General features: G+C 42.8%; 1 protein-coding gene across 1 annotated transcript in view; it reads left to right on the plus strand.

Moving 5' to 3' along the window:
• Positions 1 to 24308, plus strand: part of malrd1 (MAM and LDL receptor class A domain containing 1) — a 132021-nt gene that overhangs the window by 32796 nt on the left and 74917 nt on the right. The window contains exons 7-16 of the mRNA XM_055929156.1: positions 100 to 258; positions 1019 to 1124; positions 1979 to 2352; positions 2563 to 3026; positions 14988 to 15075; positions 15320 to 15499; positions 15837 to 15996; positions 18383 to 18539; positions 18972 to 19082; positions 20632 to 20845. Of these exons, the coding sequence (XP_055785131.1) occupies positions 100 to 258; positions 1019 to 1124; positions 1979 to 2352; positions 2563 to 3026; positions 14988 to 15075; positions 15320 to 15499; positions 15837 to 15996; positions 18383 to 18539; positions 18972 to 19082; positions 20632 to 20845 (2013 nt within the window). The remainder of the gene's footprint in view (positions 1 to 99; positions 259 to 1018; positions 1125 to 1978; positions 2353 to 2562; positions 3027 to 14987; positions 15076 to 15319; positions 15500 to 15836; positions 15997 to 18382; positions 18540 to 18971; positions 19083 to 20631; positions 20846 to 24308) is intronic.

A 24308-nucleotide genomic window follows, 5' to 3' on the forward strand; every position in this document is an offset into this window, starting at 1 on the left:
TAAAACGTTACTACAGTTTAAAAAGTACACCGAAATCCCAGAGAATAACACAAGCAAGCTTGAGATACACTTACTTACTTATGCTCTCTCTTCACCCAGGCTCCTTCTGTGACTTTGAGAGTGACTCTTGTGGCTGGCATGAGTATGGCTTTGCCCAGGGCGATGGTTTCGACTGGGTCAGGGGCTCAGCAGTGACCGTACCACTGGACCACCAGGGCCAGATCCCTCCTCTGGACCACTCCACCAACAGCAGCCAGGGTAGGAGGGAGGTGTCGCTGTCAACACAAGACCACACAACACTCCAAACACAGCAGAGTAACACTTAGCTCTGGTCCAGGGTGTTACGTGCTGCTTCCTAACAGCATCAGTGTCAGAAAATCGCACCTAGCACCTTGAACCAGAGCTAGGCAACACCGCGACTGCGGTCTGAAAATAGTTATCTCCCCCACCCCCCACAGAGCGAGCTAATGGAATAAGCACAGAGGTGTGATTGCCCGATAAGAGGCTGTGTGGTGTCGGCTCGATACTGTCGGTTTGGAAATAAGAGGCAGAATAAAATAATATTACTCACAGATTAAATCAATCACTTCTTCAGAAAATGCCCCGGCTGGTAATTCTGTAAGTACAGAGCCGGAGAGAGCAGCGGCGTCTGGAGAGAGAGAAACGCTTTCTCAGCCATCTGAATAATAGAGGGGAAATCGACATCTCCCCCGCCTGGTATTAAAAACCACACACCTCTGCTCAGTATTTCACCCACTCCCAAACGTTATGTGCACTTCCTCCTCTGCATTTTCAAATATATATATTTTTTGTAGTCAGGTTAATTGTTGTACGTTTATGGCTTCTTCCTCATGTTTTTTTTAATATGGGATATATTTTTTATATTCCTCCCTCCCTCTCTCCCCCCTCCTTCCTTCTCTCCGTCCATTTCTCTCAGCTCTGCTATTTTCAGGTTTTTATGCTGTTGTAAAGTTCTCCTCTGCCTCTGGTTTTGAAAAGCTTTCCCTTCTCATTGCAGGCCACTTTATGTTTGTCTTGAAGAACAGTAGCAGTATTTCCCAGAAGGCTTTTCTCCGGGGCCCCCAGTACCGCCAGTCAGCCTCTGGGTGCACCATGACCTTCTGGTGAGGATGATGACCCTGTTATCTTACAAACGCCATTAGAAGATTCCATTCCTCATGGTTCAGTAATGGGCCTGATGTTATTTCCACACTGGGGTGCCTCAGAGTATAGCTTGTGATTATCTCAGTGCAGTAGCTCACTTTCTCTATGGGGCACCATGACATTGTGGTACATACAACATATTTACCGCTGTCTCTCTCAAGAAAATAGGCATGAATTGAGATAAAGCTGAATTTCTCCTGAACTCATTGGTCTGTAGATATATCACATGCCTATCTAAAGCTCTGCTGTTTAAAACTGCCAATTTGAGTTATAGATGTTCAAGTGCAGTATTTCACTAGCTCTTCTCTCTCTCCCTCTCTTTTTGCTCTATGAGCATATCCCATTTCGTAGCTTCAGTCAGTAGTGAGACGTGCATCTGAATCGGTCACATTATGACACTTTTATGGCTGTTTAACATCCCTGTCAGAAGACAGATGGTGTATTTCCTTTGGATGATTGGAATCGCTACATTTGTCAGAAAATTGCAGTTCAAGGGTTTATCAATTTCATTTTCTCCAGAGCAAGCAGAAATGTTCACGTTTAATGTCTGGCATGTTACATTATCATTCCTGGACAAATCATTACCTCATCTCAAGAAATGAAGTACACTTCAACAGAAAACTGTGATGGGTTGCAAATCAGCCTGGTCAAATGGCTGTTATGTACCAGTAGTATGTAATGATTGCGTCCCAAATGGCAACATATTCCCTACATAGTGCACTACTTTTGACCAGAGCCAGGTAGTGCACTATAGAGGGAATAGTTTGCCATTTGGGACGCAAACTATTATCCCTCTCTACCCCCACACACCCAGGCATTATAACTCAGGCATCTCGGTGGGGGCTGCAGAAATGTACCTGCGTATCGCTGGCATGGACAACACCACCGTGCTGTGGCAAACCCTCTATAACCAAGGGAACCACTGGAACCGGGTCACGGTGCAGCTGGGCCGAATCACTCAGCCCTTCCAGTTCTTATTGGCTAAGCTCAGCCTGGGCGTGTTTGATGGAGTTTCCGCCCTGGATGACATCAGCTTCCAGAACTGCTTGTTGCCCCCAGCCGTGGAGGCGGGGCAGTGCCCCAGCCACACCCACTTCCACTGCTTGCGGAGCCGGGCATGTGTGGAGCACCTGCAGCTTTGTGACCTGGTGGACGACTGTGGGGATGGCTCGGACGAGGAGGACTGCTGTGAGTCATACTCACACAGACAGACACATGGGCAACCATACAATCAAAATAGAATGTACAGTATATGTGTGAGATACTAGAACATACAACAAAATATGAATGTTTTGGCTAAGCACTTGGCTCTTATAGCACCATATTTTGTGGGACGATAACAGGAAAACTCTTTCTCTCTGTCAATATTGTCTTCCTCTCCATCTCTTCCTCTCTCAGCCGCGGAGCTGATTTGTGACTTTGAACAGGGACTGTGTAGCTGGACCCAGGAGCAGAGCCACAAGGGAGGTGACATCTTTGACTGGACGCACATCCAGGGCCCAACGCCCACCCTCCAAACTGGCCCCTGGAAGGACCATACCCTGGGCAACGTCAACGGTCACTACCTGTACATCGAGTCCTCTGCCCCCCAGGAGTTTAAGGACACGGCTGTGCTGGTCAGCCCAGTGTTCCAGCCTACCCTGAACCGTGGTAACGGAATGCCCAGCCTCGCCACAGGCCCCCGCCACCCCTGTGTGTTTCGCTTCCACTACCACATGTTTGGGTCTCATGTGTTCCGCCTGGCCGTGTACATGAGGACCACCAAGCCCGGCCACGGTCACATGCTGTGGGTGCGCTATGGCGACCAGGGCAACCTGTGGCACAGGAAAACTCTCTACCTCAACAGCGCCAAGCCCTTCCAGGTAACTAGGCTTGCAAAATTCTGGTAAACTTTCCCAAAATTCCCAGGTTTTCTAGAAATCCCAGATTGGACGTTTCCTGGAATCAGGAGGGAATAAGCAGGAAATTGGGGAATCCTCCAATCAGGATTTCTGGACAAACAGGGAATTTGGGGAAAGTTCCCTCTTTTGCAAACCTATAGGTAACTCATTCAAAACTCTTCCAATTAGTGCCAGAGAGAATCTTTATATGTGATGGTTTATTGATGTTGTTGTCTGGTGAGCCTTTCTGAGGGATGGTTGGTTTAGTGGTGTTTCTGCTATCAAACCACACTTGTACCTCCTAAAGAGATGCCCGTCACTGCTCTGAGACTCAACCGAAAACAGTCCACATTGACATCAGTAGGTCAACTGTTCACTTCCAATCGGACAAACACAAATTGCATGCTGTAGTTAAAAAAAGTCTTCACTTGAGTTCCTTGTGGTTCTAAAGCCCATTTTTTTGCATATCTGATTGGAAGCTGTTCTTTTTCCTGCAGTCTGAATAGCCAAAAAAGCACATTGAATCAGATATTTCAATCGACATTTCAAACCACTTTTGTAGGTGGTTTGAAATCAGATACAAATCTGATTCTTGGCCATGCGACTTGATCTGATTTATTAGTCCTCAAGTGGTTTTTAGACTGTTATTTGGCACATCTTGTTGCTTGCTAGCTACTCTGACATTTTTGACAAGAACAAGTTGTAGCTAACGGGCTTGTTAATTGTTTACAAACAAATGAGTGAATGTGCTAGAAAGCGTAACAGCTACCTAGCTAGCTAGTTGACTGCTGTGGATAGCCAAAAATAACTTGTTTTGAAAGTTGCATATTTTTATCCTTTGAGGCTTTTAAAGTGTTCTTACACTATGTTTTTTTTTTTTTTTTTTAATATTTAAAGTTTTAAACAAAACACATTCCACATTCAGATGTGGTAGACATAAATAATATAATAAATAAAACAAAAAAATAACATATTTGCAGCAGCACTATCTGTGATCATAGCTATTTCCAGCTTTAGCTAAGACAACGAGCAAGGAATTTGTTTTGCAGCACCTTACACAACATTATATACAGTATACAGTATATACACACATTTCTCTAATCACCCCATTCACTCTGTCCAGTTTTGAAATATAGTTGTGTAGTGGAGACCAATCTATCAAACCTGGGCTGTCTCTTGCAGATGTTATAAGTGAGCTTTTCAAGAAGAAGAAAATCAACATGTTAAATGTAGGAGAGGAATTAGAAGCCCACAGTAGGTAGTGATAGTATGTGATAGTCCTAAACACATTTTCTCTGTCTGGATCAAGAACAAAGTCCTGTTGGGCATTAAGAAGATAGAGACACCGGGTCATATCAAACTGTACATCTAGTATGTTCTGTGCAGCAGTGTGTATGGATTGCCAAAATCTGATCATCTCTCTACAACTCCAAAATACATGCATATACAGTAAGTTCCACTTTCAGAGGTACATCTTTTACAATCAGGAGAAATGTCTGTATTCATTCTATAGAGAAATCTGTAAAAAAAAAAGATATATATATTTTTTGTTATATTAGTAGAGGAGCAGTATACCCTGTCGCAAACATCCGCCCCATAACTCTTCACTGAGTCAGACAAAGGTCCTTTTCCCAGATTATTTTCAAAGGGGTAAAGGAGGAGCCCACATTCTTAGAAAGGAGTCTATAGAGATAGGAGATTTTGCCTTTGGTGGATTGTGCTGTGGCAAGAAGGGTCTCGACTTCATTCAGCTGAGCTCCAAAGCGCCCCTTGGAAGTGAATGAGGAAATGGCGTGTCTAATATGAAGATGTTTTAAAAAAAAAAAATGGATCTTGGCACATTGAATTCACTGCAGAACTCTTGAAAGGATTTCAGTATAGTTGTGTTCTGATGAAACAGATCTGAAATGGTCCTAATCCCTAGAGTATGCCGAAGATGAAAGTTGGCATCACTCAAGGCTTTGGGCAAGTCCGGGTTGCATATAATAGGTGAGTGAGAGCATATCTGTGAGGAAATGCCGAGGTATTTTCTTGCAGTCCTTCCATGCAAGTAGGACATTGTAAATCACAAAGGTTTGTTGCCCACTTCACTAAAGTTATTCATGAATTTAATTGAGCGTAGGGGCAATGGACCACAGGATTGGGCCTCTATCTGAATCCACATTGAGTCTTGTCTGTTTGTGATCCATGTTAACATGTTGTGGATTTGTAGTACAATTGAAGGCCGGGAAGTGCAAAACTCTTATATTCAAGTTTCGATAGAATGGAGAACTTGATGGAGAACTTGATCCTAGGTTTTTTATTGCCCCATATACATTTGATGATGCTTTGGTTGGTTGTTTAGAAAAAATAAACTGTGAGATAACATGGGAGCATCTGAAATAAATAGTTCAATCTAGGGAGGATGTCCATACGGACAGCATTGATTCTTCCGACTAAGGTAATTGGGAGGGAAATCCAGGTTTGGAGATCATTCTTGATTCGATCCAGGAGTGGGAGACCATTTTCCTTGAAAAGGCAATTCAGGTCTGGTCTTACAAAGATTCCAAGGTATTGAAACCCCTGTGTCTTCCATTGGAACGGGAAGAGTGTCTTCATAGAGCTGGTGAGTCGAAGATTGAAAGGGAAAACAATGGATTTGTTCAAATATATCTTATATCCTTGCCGTACTGAGCAATTGTGTCTAAAATGGGAGGGTGGGATTTCTCAGGGTTGGATATGTAGAGCAAGACATGATCCGCATATAGTGAAATCTTGTTCTAAAGGCCGCCTGCAGAAACCCCCATGATCCTTGGATCGCTCCTCATCAACTCCACCCCCAACAAGTAGAGCAGGGGGGACAGCGAGCATTCTTGTCTTGTTCCACATCTCAAAGGGAATCTGTGAGAGTTCAGACCGTTAGTAGACACCATGGCATTTGAATGAGAATATAGGGACTTCATCCATTTACTAAAGTTTGGTGCCCATATTGAACTTTTCTCAGACTGAGAACAGAAAGCTCCACTCCATCCTGTCAAACGCTTTCTCAGCATTCAGTGAAGCCAGCAGGACAGAGGTCTTTTGTGCGTTTACATGATCTATAATATCAAAAAGACGGTTTGGTCCGCTTTTATTATTTTGGGAAGAAAAGTGTTTCGTCATTTGGCAAGCAATTTGGTAATCATTTTGTAGTCGAAAACCAACAAGCTTATGGGCTAGGAGGACGAGCAGGATAGAGGGTCCTTGTCTTTTTTTGAGCAACACTGCAATGTGAGCTGTGTACATAGAATCTGGGACAGCTCAGTTTTCACAAAAACCATCCAGCATTGGCATGAAAATGGGGCTAAGCTGGGACCACAAAGCTTTGTAGAACTCTCTGGGAAATTCATCTGGGCCTGGGGACTTGTTAGGTGGCATGGAGATAATTGCCTCCAGGACCTCCTCGGGAGTGAAGGGGGAGTTGATCTTCTTGGTCAGTCTCCGATAGTTTTGGTAGCGAGATCCCTCTATGAAGGAAGCGAGTTCTGCGTCTGTATGTTTTCTCTCAGAAGTATATCATTTGCAGTAAAAATCATGAAAAGTCAAATGCATTTTATCTGGATCGTAAGTGACTTCGTCATCTTCTGTTCGGATTGCCATGATTGCATGCTTGGACTGCTCTTTTTTAAACTGGTATGCAAGCAATCTGCTAGGCTTGTTTGCTATACTCATGGTATTTCTGTTTAGTGAAGAAAACATATTTTTTATCTCTCGAGTATAGTCCAAGTTTAGTTTGGCTTTGGCTGCTTTTAGTTGACCCCAGAAGGAGCTGTCTGTTGATTGTTTGGAAGCACCTGCACCTGTGTGCTTCCATTGCTTTTTTCTTAGAAGAAGCATATGCAATTAGATAACCTCTTAGTGTGGCTTTGGGAGCGTCCCACATTGTGGCTGGAGAAACAGTAGAGTCTTTGTTGTCTTGTGTGTAGTCGTCTATCCATGAAGTGACCAATGTATGGAATGCTTTGTTTTATAACACGGAGGTGTTGAATTTCCAAATTCTTTGACCTCGGGATGGTTTTACAGAGGTCAAAGCAGAGGTCGGACAAAGACATGATCTGAAAGTGCTATGGGTTCGATTGTACAAGTGGCAGAAGTCATGAAATTCACTGGGATAAAAATTGTCATCTATACGAGAGTAGGTGTTATGGACATCGGAGTAGTATGTATAGTCCATAGATGAGCCATTAGTCTCTCTCCAGATACCTATCAGTCCCATCGCTTTAGTAAGAGAGTTCACCATCTTTCCCGATCTAGGGTTTGTGGTGGGGACTTGAGATGATTTTTCCAGGGTTGGGTTGAGGGGACAATTAAAATCTCCAGCACGCCAAAGGAAACACAATGCTCATTGAACAGGGTTATCATTTTTAACATGAATGAGTATCTGTGTTAGGGGCGTATATATATTTAAGATAGTAATTGGTTGCTCATACAGTGACCCAGTTATTATAGTAAATCTCCCCTCCGGATCAGATATGTTTTTGTCAATTATGAATGGAACATGCTTATGGATAAGTATGGCTGTGCCTCAATTGTTAAATTTGAAAGATGAGAAATACACCTGTCCCACCCTAGCTCTGCTCAGTTTAGCGTGTTCGCTAAACTGGCACCACAGGAGGTGTGTTTCTTGTAATAGCGCAAGGTCTGCTTTTTCCTTTTTGAGAGCACATAGTATCTTTTTCCGTTTTATTGCAGGACCTAGCCCATGGCAGGTCCATGTCAGTAGATCTAAGGTACGAGTCAAAGTCATTGTACGGTTATCGAACTCTAGTGCAAGTCATCTCTGGGCATAGGTGGATAATAGTTACAGCTGCGATCACATGAAATAAAAAAAGAACAATCTCTGAACACCCCAGCCGAATTCCCAAACAACTCGACATATTGTTTCCTGTTGGATCTGTTAACCGCAAACTTAGTCACAATTCTGTTTCCGAAAAATGCGAACAATGCCTCATCCTCTCCGCCCCGCATTAACTGAGTGACAATGTAGCATCCGTCCAGGCCACAGTTAAAAAGAGAGGGAGAAATAAAGTAAGTACAAGCAATAGCCCAGCCTACTAATAAATCCTCCAAAGGACATAGGCTTAATCCCGAGTGGCGCAGCGGTCTAAGGCACTGCAACTCAGTGCTAGAGGCGTCACTGCACACACCCTGATTCGAATCCAGGCTGTATCACAACCGGCCGTGATATGGAGTCCCATAGGGCGGCATACAATTGGTCCAGCGTCGTCCAGGTTGGGCCGGTGTAGGCCGTCATTGTAAATAAGAATTTGTTCTTAAAACTGACTTGCCTAGATAAATAAAGGTTAAATAAAAAAAACAGAAATGAGGGAACAAATCCCTAAGATGAATCTATAGGATAAGTTATTTGTTACATCAACAGAATAATAAGGCGATCATACACATCAACTTGACACACTGATCCTCTCGTTAGGTCTGTTGATGTGTCTCCCAAATAGCCAATATGTTCTACAGACAAGATAACACGCTGTAAATGGTTAATTTTCTCACTTCACATAAAATGTGAAATAAAAGAAGGCTAAAACCTTAGTCGGCCTAGGTTAGGCTATTGGGCATATCCCTCTCTCAGATAAAACGTTAGTAGGCCTAGGTTAGGCTATAGGGCATATCCCTCTCTAAGATAAAACGTTAGTAGGCCTAGGTTAGGCTATTGGGCATATCCCTCTCTCAGATAAAACGTTAGTAGGCCTAGGTTAGGCTATAGGGCATATCCCTCTCTAAGATAAAACGTTAGTAGGCCTAGGTTAGGCTATAGGGCACATCCCTCTCTAAGATAACACGTTAGTAGGCCTAGGTTAGGCTATAGGGCATATCCCTCTCTAAGATAAAACGTTAGTAGGCCTAGGTTAGGCTATAGGGCATATCCCTCTCTAAGATAAAACGTTAGTAGGCCTAGGTTAGGCTATAGGGCATATCCCTCTCGTAGCCAAAATAAAATAAATAAAAGGATGTCTTCAACAGAGGATGAGGTTGGCAGTTGTTGGGCCTTGGGAAGGCCTAGCTCCTGGCTAATGAGGCTAGTTTTTTCTGAAGCTAGCTGTTTCTTGGAGGCTTTTTCCGTGGCTATTGCTCGAGTCCGGCTAAAAATGTCACATGTAATGTTGCCTTTTGTGGCCGCCATGGCTATTTTGACTATAGCTAATGGGGTTTAACTTGAAGTGGAGGTAAGATTAAGAATTGGAAATGACTTGTGCGGAACTCTTAGTTCATGCGGCCATCTCGTTCAAGAGTCCCGTGATCTCCCTTACACTATGATTTTGAACATTCAAAACAACTGGGAAGCGTCCATGGCAGGCATTGTTGTCACCTTAGCTTGCTACATAACCTCTGAGTGATAAAAAGCATGAGCACCACCACCAATCAACCTACACTTCTGCGCACACACCCATTGTTACTATGACAACTAGCGTAGCCATGATAGCAAATGACTGCTGTCTGAACACACACAAATCCAATTTGGTCACTTGTAACTTGCTGTTTGGGCGTTCAGAATTCCAAAACAGATTTGAAAAAGAAAACTGATTTGAGCATTAAGGTCTGCGGTGTGAACAAGGCTTAATTGCACTGAAGCAAAGAGGGCCTGATTAAGTCACTAGCTAATATGCTGTAGACAGGGGTTGTCACGTTCTTCCCTAGACTGGGGCATATCTCTCCTCTGTCCAATAAACTTGGGTTTATTCCAGCTCACATCCAATTAACAGTTCAGATTAATTGACTCAGGCCTGAGGTGAGCTGTAGGAGGAGTAAAAGCAGCCCTCTAAGGGTGGAGGAGATAGACTCACTCACTCACTCACTCACTCACACATTGCTCTATCAGTCCGAATTACGGGGGAGCCAGGGAGAGGTAAGATCTGCTGAATGAGACATGACTTCCTCTAAACTCAACAAAAGTCCAACTTTGGGGGATGGTCTCTAAATATTGATAATTTGACCGGGACGCGCATCGACAGCAAGATGCATCAACCTCGCCGAAGAAAACATTTGAGCAAGCGAAACAGCGCCCCTTTGTCTCAGTATGTGTAGCCCATGTATCTGATACTGTCTGGCCAAAAAGAGTATGACAATTCACCGCTCTCTCCAGTGAGATAGATTGAGCCACTTGCAAACTGAAGGAAAATTATGAAACATTCTTCCATACTTTTTTTGTTGTTCACATTTTTGGGGAAGCATGGCTTCCCGTGGCATCCATGAATACACACCACTGTAGTGACAATCACCAAATGTCATTATACTTATGGTGTTTGTAACAGATATCGCTTAACATTTATCAAATGGCACGTGCACAGTGCACTATTTGGATGCTGGAATTATGGACGAGCGTGCACAGCCGCAGGTAGCCTACTTTTTGAAGTGATTTGCTTCACAATCAGATGAAAACATCATGAATGGTTGTGTTCGTGCCACATTAAAATGTAATACATGTTTACTGTTAAATTAGGTCTTTATTATTAGGCCCATACTAAATATTAGGCCCAATAGGCTCTCCCGAATGTCACGGTCTAATTCGCACTCTGTGTGGAATTGTAATATACTGAACAAAAATATAAATGCAACGTGCAACAATTTCAAAGATTTTACTGAGTTACAGTTCATATGAGGAAATCAGTCAATGGAAATGAATTCACTAGATTCTAATCTATGGATTTCACATGACTGGGAATACAGATATGCATCTGTTGGTCACAGATACCTTAAAACAAATGGGCCTCACAATGGGCCTCAAGATCTCATCACGGTATTTTTGTGCATAGATAGAATTGCCATAGATAAAATGCAATTGTATTCGTTGTCCGTAGCTTATGCCTGCCAATACCATAACCCCACCGCCACAATGGGGCACTCAGTTCACAACCTTGACATCAGCAAACTGTTAACCCACAAAATGCCATACACATGGTCTGTGGTTGGGAGACCGGTTATATGTACTGCCAAATTCTCTAAAACTACATTGAAGGTGGCTTAGGGTAGAGAAATGAACATTACATTTTCTGGCAACAACTCTGGTGAACATTCCTACAGTCAGCATGCCAATTGCACACTCCCTCAACATTTGAGACATCTGTGGCATTGTGTTGTGTGACAAAACTGCACATTTTAGAGCACAAGGTGCACCTGTGTAATGATCCTGCTGTTTAATCAGCTTCTTGTTATGCCACAGCTGTCAGATGGATGGATTATCTTGGTAAAGGAGAAATGCTCACTGACAGGGATGTAAACAACATTTGAGAGAAATAAGATGTTTGTGCGTATGGAAAGGAACCTTTCTGGGATCTTTTATTTCAGCTCATGAAACATGGGACCAATACTTTACATGTTGCGTTTATATTTTTGTTCAGTATAGAACAGACCTGGGGGTGGTCAGTGGTGGAGTATTTCATTAGCTTGCTAGCTACCAGTTAATTGGATTTGAAGAGAGGCGTTGGAGTAAATGGTGTAGTCCAATTTATTTTAGGTGAGAGAGCGCAATAAAAACAGAATTACTTAATAATTTCTGAACCAAAATTTGTAGCCTGTTGAATATCATTGTAGAATTGGTCTATGCATAAAATGCATCCTCCAATTGCAATGTCTGCCTATGCCCACACGTATTGTCACAAGAACATTTACATATTTAATTCCCTCAAACACCAAGTTAAACTGCATGCCAATCATTTGATCTCAATCAATTTCATGGGAATATGCATTTAGATGTTGAATTACTGTTTTGTGAGCGAATTTAAATATACAGCGTTATCAAACTATTATCCTTTCTCGTGGGCCTATTTTGTTTCAATCAAAGCATGCAGTGCATTCGGAGAGTATTCAGACCCTTGACCTTTTGTTATGTTACGGCCTGATTCTAAAATGGATTAAGTACAAAAAAAAATCTCATCAACCTACACACAATAACCCAAATGACAAAGTGAAAACAGGCTTTTAGATTTTTTTTGCAAATGTATAAAAAAAATAAGAAATACCTTATTTACATAAGTATTCAAACCGTTTGCTATGAGACACGAAATTGAGCTCAGGTGCGTCCTGTTTCCATTGATCATCCTTAATGTTTCTACAACTTGATTGGAGTCCACTTGTGGTAAATTCAATTGATAGGACATGATTCAGAATGCACACACCTGTCTATATAAGGTCCCACATTTGACAGTGCATGCCAGAGCAAAAACCATGCTATGAGGTCAAAGGAATTGTCGAGGCACAAATCTGGGGAAGGGTACCAAAAAATGTCTGCAGCATTGAAGGTCCCCAAGAAAACAGTGGCCTCCATCATTCTTAAATGGAAAAAGATTGGAACCGCCAAGACCCTTCCTAGAGCTGGCCGCCCGGCCAAACTGAGCAATCGGAGGAGAAGGGCCTTCGTCAGGGAGGTGACCAAAAACCCAATGATCACTCTAACAGAGCTCTAGAGTTCCTCTGTGGTGATGGAAGAACCTTCCAGGAGTACAACCATCTCTGCAGCACTCTACCAATCAGGCCTTTATGGTAGAGTGGCCAGACAGAAACCAAGATTGAACTCTTTGGCCTGAATGCCAAACTTCATGTCTGGAGGAAACCTGGCACCATCCCTACAGTGAACCATGTTGGTGGTTCATGCTGTGGGGATGTTTTTCAGCGGCAGGGACTGGGGGACTAGTCAGGATCGAAAAGTAGAACGGAGAAAAGTACAGAGCGCTCAGGAGCTCAGACTGGGGAAAAGGTTCACCTTCAAACAGGACAATGACCAGAAGCACACAGCCAAGACAATGCAGGAGTGGGTTCGGGACAAGTCTCTGAATGTCCTTGAGTGGCCCAGCCAGAGCCCGGACTTGAACATGATTGAACATCTCTGAAGAGACCTGAAAATACCTGTGCAGCAACGCTCCCCATCCAACCTGACAGAGCTTGAGAGGATCTGCAGAGAAGAATAGGAGAAACTCCCCAAATACATGTGTGCCAAGCATGTAGGGTCATACCCAAGAAGACTCAAGGCTGTAATCGCTGCCGAAGGTGCTTCAACAAAGTACTAAATGAAGGGTCAGAATACTTATGTAAACGTAATATTTACGTTTTTTGCATTGTCATTATGGGGTATTGTTTGTAGATTGATGAAAGGTAACAAAATGTGGAAAAAGTCAAGGGGTCGGAATACTGTCCGAATGCACTGCATATCCTGCCTAGTGGCGCTCGTTGTTGAGTTTTGGCCTCATGAGTAGTTATTTTTTACTATTCAGTTTCAGATAAGAAATGACTGAGGAGGTGGTTTTGGTGTTGTAGGCCTACTATTCTACAGGATATGCTACTATGTTCTGTACTGTTATGTAAAATAATAATGAATCGTGTGATCTTGTAAACGAGCACCGTTGTGAGAAGTGATAATCTTCTATTTGTAATAACAATACAAATAAGTGATGAGTAGGACTATTAGATGTAGGTCAAATCTTCATGAAGGTTAGTATTTTTGCACATGGACAGTTGGGCGAGTTCAAGTGCGTATGACATGAACCCTCAAGTCCATAAAAAACAGTTTTGAGTACAGCCGTTTTAGCAACCCCTGGTAGAGTTTTCTGTCTGTAACTGTTCTTGTTACATCGGATTTGGCCAACTCGTTTGGCCCAGAGAGAGAGAAGACAAAGAAGAAATCACCATTTACCTACCTATAGGCTGCTATAGTCTACACATTGATTTAGTTTGCCATTCTACCGTTTTTATGGAATTTTAGTGGTAATTAAATATAATTTATTTAGAAATGATCGGAATCTATTTTCCAGAAATATTTGTACCAGCTTCGTGTATTCTCTAATAGGAAAAAGTGAGGGGAGTGCCACTCCCCCGCGCTACTACAGCACTACATCTCTGGTTGTAGTGCTTGACTTGCTCAGGACTCATTTTGGGTTTGTGCTGAAACGACAATCTACAACTGTGTTCTGAGGTAAATTGTTCTCCGTACTGTGCTGCTCTCCTGGTAGAGCGACAGTTACCAGGCTATAGGCTGAACCTGCTGAGGAGGTCAGAACTTTGATAAGATATCTATCTGTGTGGCTGAAAGAGACATATGGCTGCATCTCAAATTACACTCTATTCCCTATGTAGTGCACTTGTATTGACCGGTGCCCATATACCGTAATTGCTGGACTTTTAAGCGCACCTGAATATAAGCCGTACCCACTGAATTTTTTACAAATATGTATTTTGTACATAAATAAACCGCACATGTCTATAAGCCGCAAGTGCCTACCGGTACATTGAAACAAATTAACTTTACACAGCCTTTAAACGAAAAACGGCTTGTAACAAAAATAAATAGGCTTTTAAACGAAACACGGCTTGTAACAAAAATAAATAGGCTTTAACGAAACACGGCTTGTAACAAAAATAAAAAATAAATAGCAGTAAACAGTAGCCTACCAAAAAAGTCAAACTTCATTGCGGTGGCGATTGTTATGGCTTTCAGTCGGATCTGCACAGTTCCAACGTCTTATCATCGACTCATTAAGGCTCCCGTGCAGCAGCTCTATTTCCTTTTCCAACAGCCAGATCGATCGCCTTCAACTTGAAAGCTGCATCATATGCATTTCTCCGTGTCTTTGCCATGATGAGGGTGACAAAATGACCACCGTAATCAGAATGATGGCAAGTTTGAGCGCGCTCGATTTACCTCACATTATGTGACGGTGCTCAGTTTTTTGGCGGCATGAATCTTGTGAAAAAAAAAAATACATAAATTAGCCGCATCATTGTATAAACCGCGAGGTTCATAGCGTGGGAAAAAAGTAGCGGCTTATAGTCCGGAAATTACGGTAGCTGTTCACTACATAGGGAATCAGTTGCCATTTGGGACACTGCCATGAAGTACAGTATAACACACTGCACTTAGATGGAAAACAAACATACACACACACACACAGAGCCATACATTGTTGTTTGTGTTGGCAGATTCTGGTCGAGGGCACAGTCGGTGACGACTTCAATGGAGACATCGCCATTGATGACCTGTCCTTCCTGGACTGTGTGCTCTATAATGGTAATTAGTATACATACTTCAGCAAGACCCCTAGATATTCAACATCTATTATTATTATTATTATTTAGACCACTTCGCTTGCCATAAAACATTTTTGGGACAGCTGAGGCAAGCACACCATTTTTCTTCAGGAAGTTTCCCGTTTGTAGTTATACCTTACCACCAGCATATAAAACTGTGTCCCACTCTAGATTGAGTTACAGTTTGTTGGATGTGTTGTGTGTTATTCATTTGTTTGTTTCAGGGGACTTGCCCTCCGCGAGCCCCACCACCCCCTTCCCCCCGACGGAAGCCCCTACAGTCCAGCCCCACATCTGCCCAGAGGGAAAGTTTGTGTGTGGGGCGCACGGAGAGTGTGTGGACCAGAGCAGGGTGTGTGACTTTAGACATGACTGCTCCGATGGGTTGGATGAACAGCACTGTGGTGGGTAGTGACCTTGTTCCCTCAGATCTGGGGCCGTGTGTATATAGGATAAGGTCTTGCCTCCCCATTTCAACATTTTCAACTGTGTGTCTCAAAGGCAAATCTGCATGATACATATGGCCCCTGGGCTGTGATTTGACCAGAACTGAATTATTGGAATCTTTCCCTTCTCTCTCTTTCTCTCCCACCCTCTTTCTGTCCTTGCTGTGCACTCTCTTCATCCACAGAGACCACTAGAATTGTCTTGAATCAGACATGGAATTGTTTAGACTTTTCAAAGACCATAGGTATTGTCTAATGGTGTTTGTTTCTTTGTTTCTTTCTGTGTGTCCCCCAGTGAAGGAGGTATGTGATTTTGAGGGGGGCGTTGCATGTGGCTGGGAGAGGGTCTGTCCTGCTCCCTCTGTCCTGCTCCATTCATTCCGCTGGCTCCCTGACCAGGGAAACACCGTACACCTCGGAGAGCAGTACCACCGGCCAGTCATCGACCACACCCTGTGAGCCACAAACACATGCACAGACACACATGTACACATACAGTACAGGCACGCATACGTGCACACACACACACACACTAGCAACGGAATAAGAACAGCATCTTATTTACAATGACGGCCGAGGAACAGTGGGTTAAATGCCTTGTTCAGGGGCAGAACGACAGATTTTTACCTTGTCAGCTCGGGGATTCAATCCACCAACCTTTCGGTTACTGGCCCAACGCTCTAACCACTAGGCTACCTGCTGCCCCAATTGAAAAAACAAATGATTTAATACAGTTGAAAGGTTTACAAATCAAATGCGCTGAAATGAAATCAACTTCTGAAAATGAACACTCAGATTATAGTGATATTATATCTAATCTTGCAGACAATGTAAAGTATGTATAGATGGGTGTAATCTAGAGCCAAGCGTTTCGATTTTTAAATGCGTGGGTATCCTTCTCTTGACACACTTGTTGAATTATGCAAGAGAATGTGACAACAGTAATTAATGAGGCAGTCTAGACGGCGCAGGTGAGTGCAGGTAGGCATAGACCGCGCAGGTGTGTGCAGGTATGCCTTATCACAGCAGGTGAGTGCAGGTATGCCTTATCACAGCAGGTGAGTGCAGGTATGCCTTATCACAGCAGGTGAGTGCAGGTAGGCCTTATCACAGCAGGTGAGTGCAGGTAGGGCTTATCACAGCAGGTGAGTGTAGGTAGGCCTAGACCGCGCAGGTGAGTGCAGGTAGGCCTAGACCGCGCAGGTGAGTGCAGGTAGGCCTAGACTGCGCAGGTGAGTGCAGGTAGGCCTAGACTGCGCAGGTGAGTGCAGGTAGGCCTAGACTGCGCAGGTGAGTGCAGGTAGGCCTAGACCGCGCAGGTGAGTGCAGGTAGGCCTAGACACAGCAGGTGTGTTGTGGTTGCAGCCCTGTTCCACCAATTTATATGAATTTATTCATGTGGGAAATACACCCAGTGTATATATGCAAATGAGGCACATACTTTTCTTTATTTCATCAAAATATAAATTTAAAAAAAGCTGATTTACTAAGGAAATGTAAAGGAATATATATATTTTACAATAACAATTTCGATTACCATTTCTATACACACACCGGGGTCAAAAACGCCATCACAGCCCTCTGAGACATCCTCTGAAACTGAGTAATGATGTTTCAGATGGTTACCTGTCTGGGCTATGATTGCCTATCTGAGGGGTTGACAGTGAGAGCAGAAATCAACTCCTCCACTCTATTTCTGTCATTTCCTTTCCTCTTGTAGCCAGTCGGCCAGAGTGCAGGTGCAATCATCCCTCTTCCCTCCCCTCCTCCTCCCTCTTTCCCTCACTCCTGCTGCAGTCCTTTACTCTTCAGTAACAGACGATCATTAAGCTCCAGCAGCCATGGAAGTGAGAGGGGGAACTCTGCCTTCTCCAAACCCAAGGGGAGCCTCTCCTCTCTTGGGTAGGAAGGGTGGAGAGGCATGGTATCCAGGGAGCTGTGAGCTTATGGAGATGGATGAAAGCTGTCAAGCGAATCGCAGCCCTCTACTCTATTCTCCCATTGTTGTAAAGGATGACTGTGATTGACAATCTGTAGGGGCCTGGGTCTAGTACAGGGAGAGATAGATGAGTTTCAGTGACCTGCCTCTGCCTCTGTGGGCGGACACTCTGTGTGGGGTGGGAGACGGTGGAGGACTTGTCGGACGTGGAGAGCGTGTTCTTGAGCTGAGCGGGAAAAGACGAGGATGCCGTCGAGGTAGACGAACACAAACCGGTTCAAAATGTCGCGGAGAACGTCATTTAACCAGGGCCTGGGCAGGAGCGTTGGTCAGACCGAATGGCATCACCAGGTATACGTAGTGTCCGCTAGCCGTGTTGAAGGCTGTCTTCCACTCCAGGGGGTAAGGTACAGAACGACAGGCAGGGTCAGGGTCAGGAAGGGCAGAATGGTCAAAACTGTAAGAACTAGAAAACAGGGACTAAAGAGACACGGAATTACACGCTGGTCTGCTTGACAAGACAAGACGAACTGGCAACAGACAAACAGGAAACACAGGTATAAATGCACAGGGGATAATGGGGGAACTCTGGAGGGGGGTGGATACAAGCACAAGACAGGTGAAACAGATCAGGGTGTGACAACTACAGTGCATTTGTTCTTACCCAACCCTATTTCCCATAAACTAATACTTTCTGCCTTTTTTATTCATTATCATATATATTGTATTGCACTTTAAGGTAATTGTCTTTCATGGTCATCTCTATTTATTGTATGTGTCTGAACCACAGCTATAGCCTTAAATAGAATTGCCCCATGGTGACAAATAAAGTTGTTTGAATTCAATTGAATTGTGTTAATAATGTGAACCTCTAACCTCCCCTCTTCTTGTCTCTACACTAGTGGCAGTCCAGAGGGTTGGTACATGTATGCAGACAGCTCCAACGGTGGTTACGGCCACATCACCGACCTGCAGACCCCTGTCATCTCCTCCACTGGACCCCAGTGCACCTTGGGATTCTGGTATCACATGAGCGGCTTCACTGTGGGAACCCTGCAGGTGAATGAATTCCATAGAGTCTCTCAGATGTATCAAGAAAAGAGAAAATAAGAAGCATTGCGTTGTTCCTGTGAAAAAATATATAAATGGTATTCATAGGAAACAAGGGTCTAAATAGACTGAGAATACGTTTTAGCTTATGTACAAAAAAAACAATGGTGAAACTAAAAGCCTGCATCAAAAAACATGGCACTTATTTTGTCATCTAAATTAAAAAAGCCTTTATCGTTTTTTTATGGCAGGCTTTAATTATTATTATTTTTTTACATAAGCTGAAACATATTTTGTTCTCAGTCTCTCAAAAGTACTTTGCACCACAATATACCATATGGTGAATAAAACACAGCTAATGGCCATGACAAAGTAAAAAAAAAAAATGTTTTATCACAAAGCTGTGGTACAATTGTGAGATTTTCTTACTGTATTTCACAGGTGTTATTGAAGTATGGAAATGTCACCCATGAAGTGTGGTCCCAGACTGGTAACCAAGGCAACAAATGGAGACGTGGAGAAGTGTTTCTCGGAATCGACCATGACTTCCAGGTCTGTCAATCATCTTGTCTTGGAGAGAACCATGTCCATAAATCCATCTGTCACAGGTCTTGTGGAGTGATTCATGCTTATTCATGCTGTTCCATGCTGGATACGAGCGTCCGCTAAATGACTAAAATATAAAACGGTTTTGTTTTGTGGACTCTTTTTTTTTGTGGGGTGGGGGGGGGGGGGGGGGGGTCATTTGCAATTCATGCTTGACTGTTACACTCAGAGGATTTCGACTCACACAGCCACAGATTGATTGTTTGACTCTGTAAAGAGAATTAATCACATTTATTTTATAAAGCCCTTTTTTACATCAGCAGTTGCCACAAAGTGCTTTACAGATACCTGGCCTAAACCCCAAAGAGCAAGCAAAGCAAATGCAAAAGCACAGTGGCCAGGAAAATCTCCCTCGACGGAAGTTATCTAGGAAGAAACTGCATGCTATCACTGCATGCTATCCAATGGCTGAGTACACCCAACCAGAAACAAGACAAAGACCTGACATCAACAGTGAAATAGCAATTTTAGCAACAAATCCCCTGACCTTTGTACTGATGTCCATTAACCTTTGTCAACTGGGCCCAGTCAGATCAGCCATTCAGATAGAGCAATCAGTGTGTCCTTTAGCACTGAAGCGGTGTGTTCAAGAGCAGCTTTCTTACCATCAGAGCTTCAGTGCCCTTTCGCTCTCCCACAAAGCACTTAATCAGCCCGGGTCCTCTCTCTCATGTGAAATACAGGTAACTGCCAAAATAAAGGAAACACCATCTTAAAGGTGTTGGGCCACCACGAGCCACAAAAGCAGCTTCAATACACCTTGGAATAGATTCTACAAGTGTCTGGAACTCGATTGGAGGGATGCGACACCATTAGTCCATGAGGAATTCCATAATTTGGTGTTTTGTTAATGGTGGTGAAAAACACTGTCTTAGGTGTCTCTCTAGAATCTCCCATAAGTGTTCATACACACACCCTTTAGACCTCCTCCTTTGAGACCACTATTTCAACATCGCTGAGATCTCTTCTTCTAGCCACGGTAGCCAAAATAATAGGCAACTGTGCATTTTATACATGACCCTAAGCATGATGGGATGTTAATTGCTTAATTAACTCAGAAAACCTCACCTGTGTGGAAACACCTGCTTTCAATATACTTTGTGTCGCTCATTTACTCAAGTGTTTCCTTTATTTTGGCAGTTACTTGTACATGACTCAGCAATTTGAAGGATGAGCTGCTTGTGTAGTATACAGCTGGTGATTTTGGGCTAGATCCTAAGTGGAACCTTATTCCCTTTATAGTGCCCTTCTTTTGACCAGGTACCATTTGGGATGCCCTGGTATGTTGGGTTTAATTGTGTTTATGTAATGTTTAGCCTTGCTTACCAGGATTATAGTGAAGATGGCTGAGAACGAGACTAATGACGTGTTATTGTGAATTTGCTAGTTTATATACGGTACTAGACAGTTTTGTTGATTTATAAGTATTTGGGTATTACTTCAAGCATTGAACGACTTGGACAGATGGCTGACTTCCATCCTGACTGTCATTTAGGTGATCTTCCAGGCCAAGCGGGGGATCAGCTACATGGGAGATGTGGTGGTGGATGACGTGACCTTCCAGAACTGCACCCCTCCCCTCAGCCCAGAGCAGCCGTGTGGGCCTGAGGAGTACACCTGCTCCAGTGGATACTGCATCCCAGAGGACAACCTGTGTGACTTGCTCAACCACTGTGGAGATGGCTCCGACGAGGTCCCCTATATCTGCAGTGAGTGAGAGACCCTTCGCCTGCCCGTTTGATAATAATTAATTATAGAACAGTGTTACTTACAGCAGCTTTTGTTGAATTTTGTGTGATGATTTTTTATTTCACCTTTTATTTAACCAAGTAGGCCAGTTGAGAACAAGTTCTCATTTACAACTGTGACCTGGCCAAGATAAGGCAAAGCCGTGCGACAAAAACAACAACACAGAGTTACACATAAACAAACGTCCAGTCAATAACAAAATAGAAAAATCTACAGTTGAAGTCGTTTTTCAACCACTCCACAAATGTATTGTTAACAAACTAAATTTTGGCAAGTCGGTTAGGACATCTACTTTGTGCATGACACAAGTCATTTTTCCAACAATTGTTTACAGACAGAATATTTCACTTATAATTCACTGTATCACAATTCCAGTGGGTAAGAAGTTTACATACACTAAGTTGACTGTGACTTTAAACAGCTTTGAAAATTCTTGAAAATGACGTCATGCCTTTAGAAGCTTCTGATAGCCTAATTGACATAATTTGAGTCAATTGGAGGTGTATCTGTGGATGTATTTCAATGCTTACCATCGAACTCAGTGCCTCTTTGCTTGACATCATGGGAAAATCAAAAGAAATCAGCCGAGAAAGAAATTGGAGACCTCCACAAGTCTGGTTCATCATTTGGAGCAAATTCTAAATGCCTGAAGGTACCACGTTCATCTGTACAAACAATAGTAAGCAAGTATAAACACCATGGGACCACACAGCCATCATACTGCTCAGGACGGAGATGCGTTCTGTCTCCTAGAGATGAACGTACTTTGGTGCGAAAAGTGCAAATCAATCCCAGAACAACAGCAAAGGACCTTGTGAAGTTGCTGGAGGAAACAGGTACAAAAGTATCTATATCCACATAATGACCATTGTTATGTTTGGAGGAAAAAGGGGGAGGATTGCAAGCCAAAGAACACCATCCCAACCGTGAAGCACGGGGGTGGCAGCATCATGTTGTGGGGGTCCTTTGCTGCAGGAGGGACTGATGCACTTCACAAAATAGATGGCATCATGAGGCTTGAAAATTATGTGGATATATTGAAGCAACATCTCAAGACATCAGTCAGGAAGTTAAAGTTTGGTCGCAAATGGGTCTTCCAAATGGACAATGACCCCAAGTATACTTCCAACGTTGTGGCGAAATGGCTTAAGGACAACGAAGTTAAGGTATTGTAGTGGCCATCACAAAGCCCTGACCTCAATCCTATAGAAAATGCGTGGGCAGAACTGAAAGAGTGTGTGTGATCAAAGAGGCCTACAAACCTGACTCAGTTACACCAGCTCTGTCAGGAGGAATAGGCCAAAATTCACCCAACTTATTGTGGGAAGTTTGTGGAAGGCTACCTGAATTGTTTGACCCAAGTTAAACAATTTAAAGGCAATGCTACCAAATACTAATTGAGTGTAAACTTCTGACCCACTGGGAATGTAATGAAAGAAATAAAAGCTGAAATAAATCATTCACTCTACTATTATTCTGACATTTCACATTCTTAAAATAAAGTGGTGATCCTAACTGACCTAAGACAGGGAATGTTTACTAGGATTAAATGTCAGGAATTGTGAAAAACTGAGTTTCAATGTATTTGGCTATGGTGTATGTAAACTTCCGACTTCAACTATGTACGGTGTGTGCAAATGTAGAAGAATAGGGAGGTAAGGCAGTAAATAGGCCATTACTGTGGTGGCAATGTACACTTAATTAAAAACACCAATCTAATGTAACATTCAACCTTAAAATGAGTAACACATCCATGGCCACATTTTGAGCATTATGTAAATATGAATGTCTTGTTATGTAATCATATTATCTTCTCAATTGCTGTCATTATCTGTGCAGAATCTCGAATGACAATCACATGCACCATGTAGCCTACTTTTCTAATGTATTCTCAACTGCAATCCAAGTCATTTGGTTCTGCTATTAGATGAAGCACAGTGATAAGACATTCATCTGTTGTATAAATGAACAAAATAGCTGACATTGTGTTCCCATTTGAACTTTGCTGTGCTTTTAAATAATTGAAAGCACAGTGATAAACATTTCGGTGACGACTAAACCAAAAAATCTGACATTGTTTTTCCGTTGGAATTTGGTTGTGCTATTAGATTAGTCTCCCTAGGCAGACCGTCGCCTCCCACAATGTATCCAATGCTACGGCATACACTGCTCTTGCCTAGCGTCGGGTTTGCGAGACTACTTTTACATAGTTAAAAGTATAGTATAAATTGTAATAACGTTAGGCAGTGTTTTGAGTGGGTGAATATACAGTGAGCTCCAAAAGTATTTGGACAGTGCTTTTTTGTTGTTGTTTGGCCTCTGTACTCCAGCGCTTTGGGTTTGAAATGATACAATGACTATGAGGTTAAAGTGCAGACTGTCAGCTTTCATTTGAGCGGTAGAGGTACGTGAGTAAAATGTCTTGAGGAAGCCAAGCCAGTAAAAATGCCATATTACAACCTTTGTTGTGATAATTGCGGCGTTTGCTCTATAACCCTGTCACGTTTCTGACCTTATTTCCTTTGTTTAGTCTTTATTTAGTTGGTCAGGACGTGAGCTAGGTGGGTATTATCTATGTTGTCTGTTTCTATGTGGGGTTTCTTGTTTGGCCTTATATGGTTCTGAGGCAGGTGTTAGTCATTGTCTCTGATTGGGAACCATATTTAGGTAGCCTTTTTTGTAGTGTGTTTTGTGGGTGATTGTTCCTGTTCGTGTGTTCATCTGGTCTGTGTTCACTAGTTCGGGACTGTAGTGTCTTCGGTTCTTTCTGTCAGTTTGTTGTTTAAGTAGCCTATTAAAATATGGATTATCATCACGCTGCAGTTTGGTCCTCCTCTCTTTCACCCGAAGACAGCCGTTACAAACCCATTCGTTCGTATGCCACCGTGATGTACAATAAGGCCGTTACAACAACAAGACAACAGCCACACAGTGGCGGAATAAATTCAACTATACATACGTTTGTTTCATCACAAAACCGGAGAGCAACATCTGTCAGTTGAAGTCCCCGAACCAAATATTGCATGTTACAAATAGTTATATAATCTGCAGCATGGTCAAGTAATTTAATGTTTTTGACAGTTTAATTAACAACTACTGATTTACAACCACAGAGTTACCGCACGTCAGCACAAAGACGACAGGGGAACTGCCTCAGCTATTCCAGCACAATTTCAACTTAAACATTTAAACATCTTCAAATTAGGGCGGCAGCGTAGCCTAGTGGTTAGAGCATTGGACTAGTAACTGAACGGTTGCAAGTTCAATTTTTTTTTAAAACAAGGCTATATATGCTTATACACTGAAATCAAACTTAAAGATACCTTAAACTATTTAGTCCAATTAATGTTACTTAAAATCAAGTGGCTGTCCTTTTCTAGTCTAGATTTCTAGTCTGTGCGTGTGTGCACAAGTAATGTGGTT

This window comes from Salvelinus fontinalis, chromosome 7 (genome assembly GCF_029448725.1).
Source record: "Salvelinus fontinalis isolate EN_2023a chromosome 7, ASM2944872v1, whole genome shotgun sequence".
NCBI lineage: Eukaryota > Metazoa > Chordata > Actinopteri > Salmoniformes > Salmonidae > Salvelinus > Salvelinus fontinalis.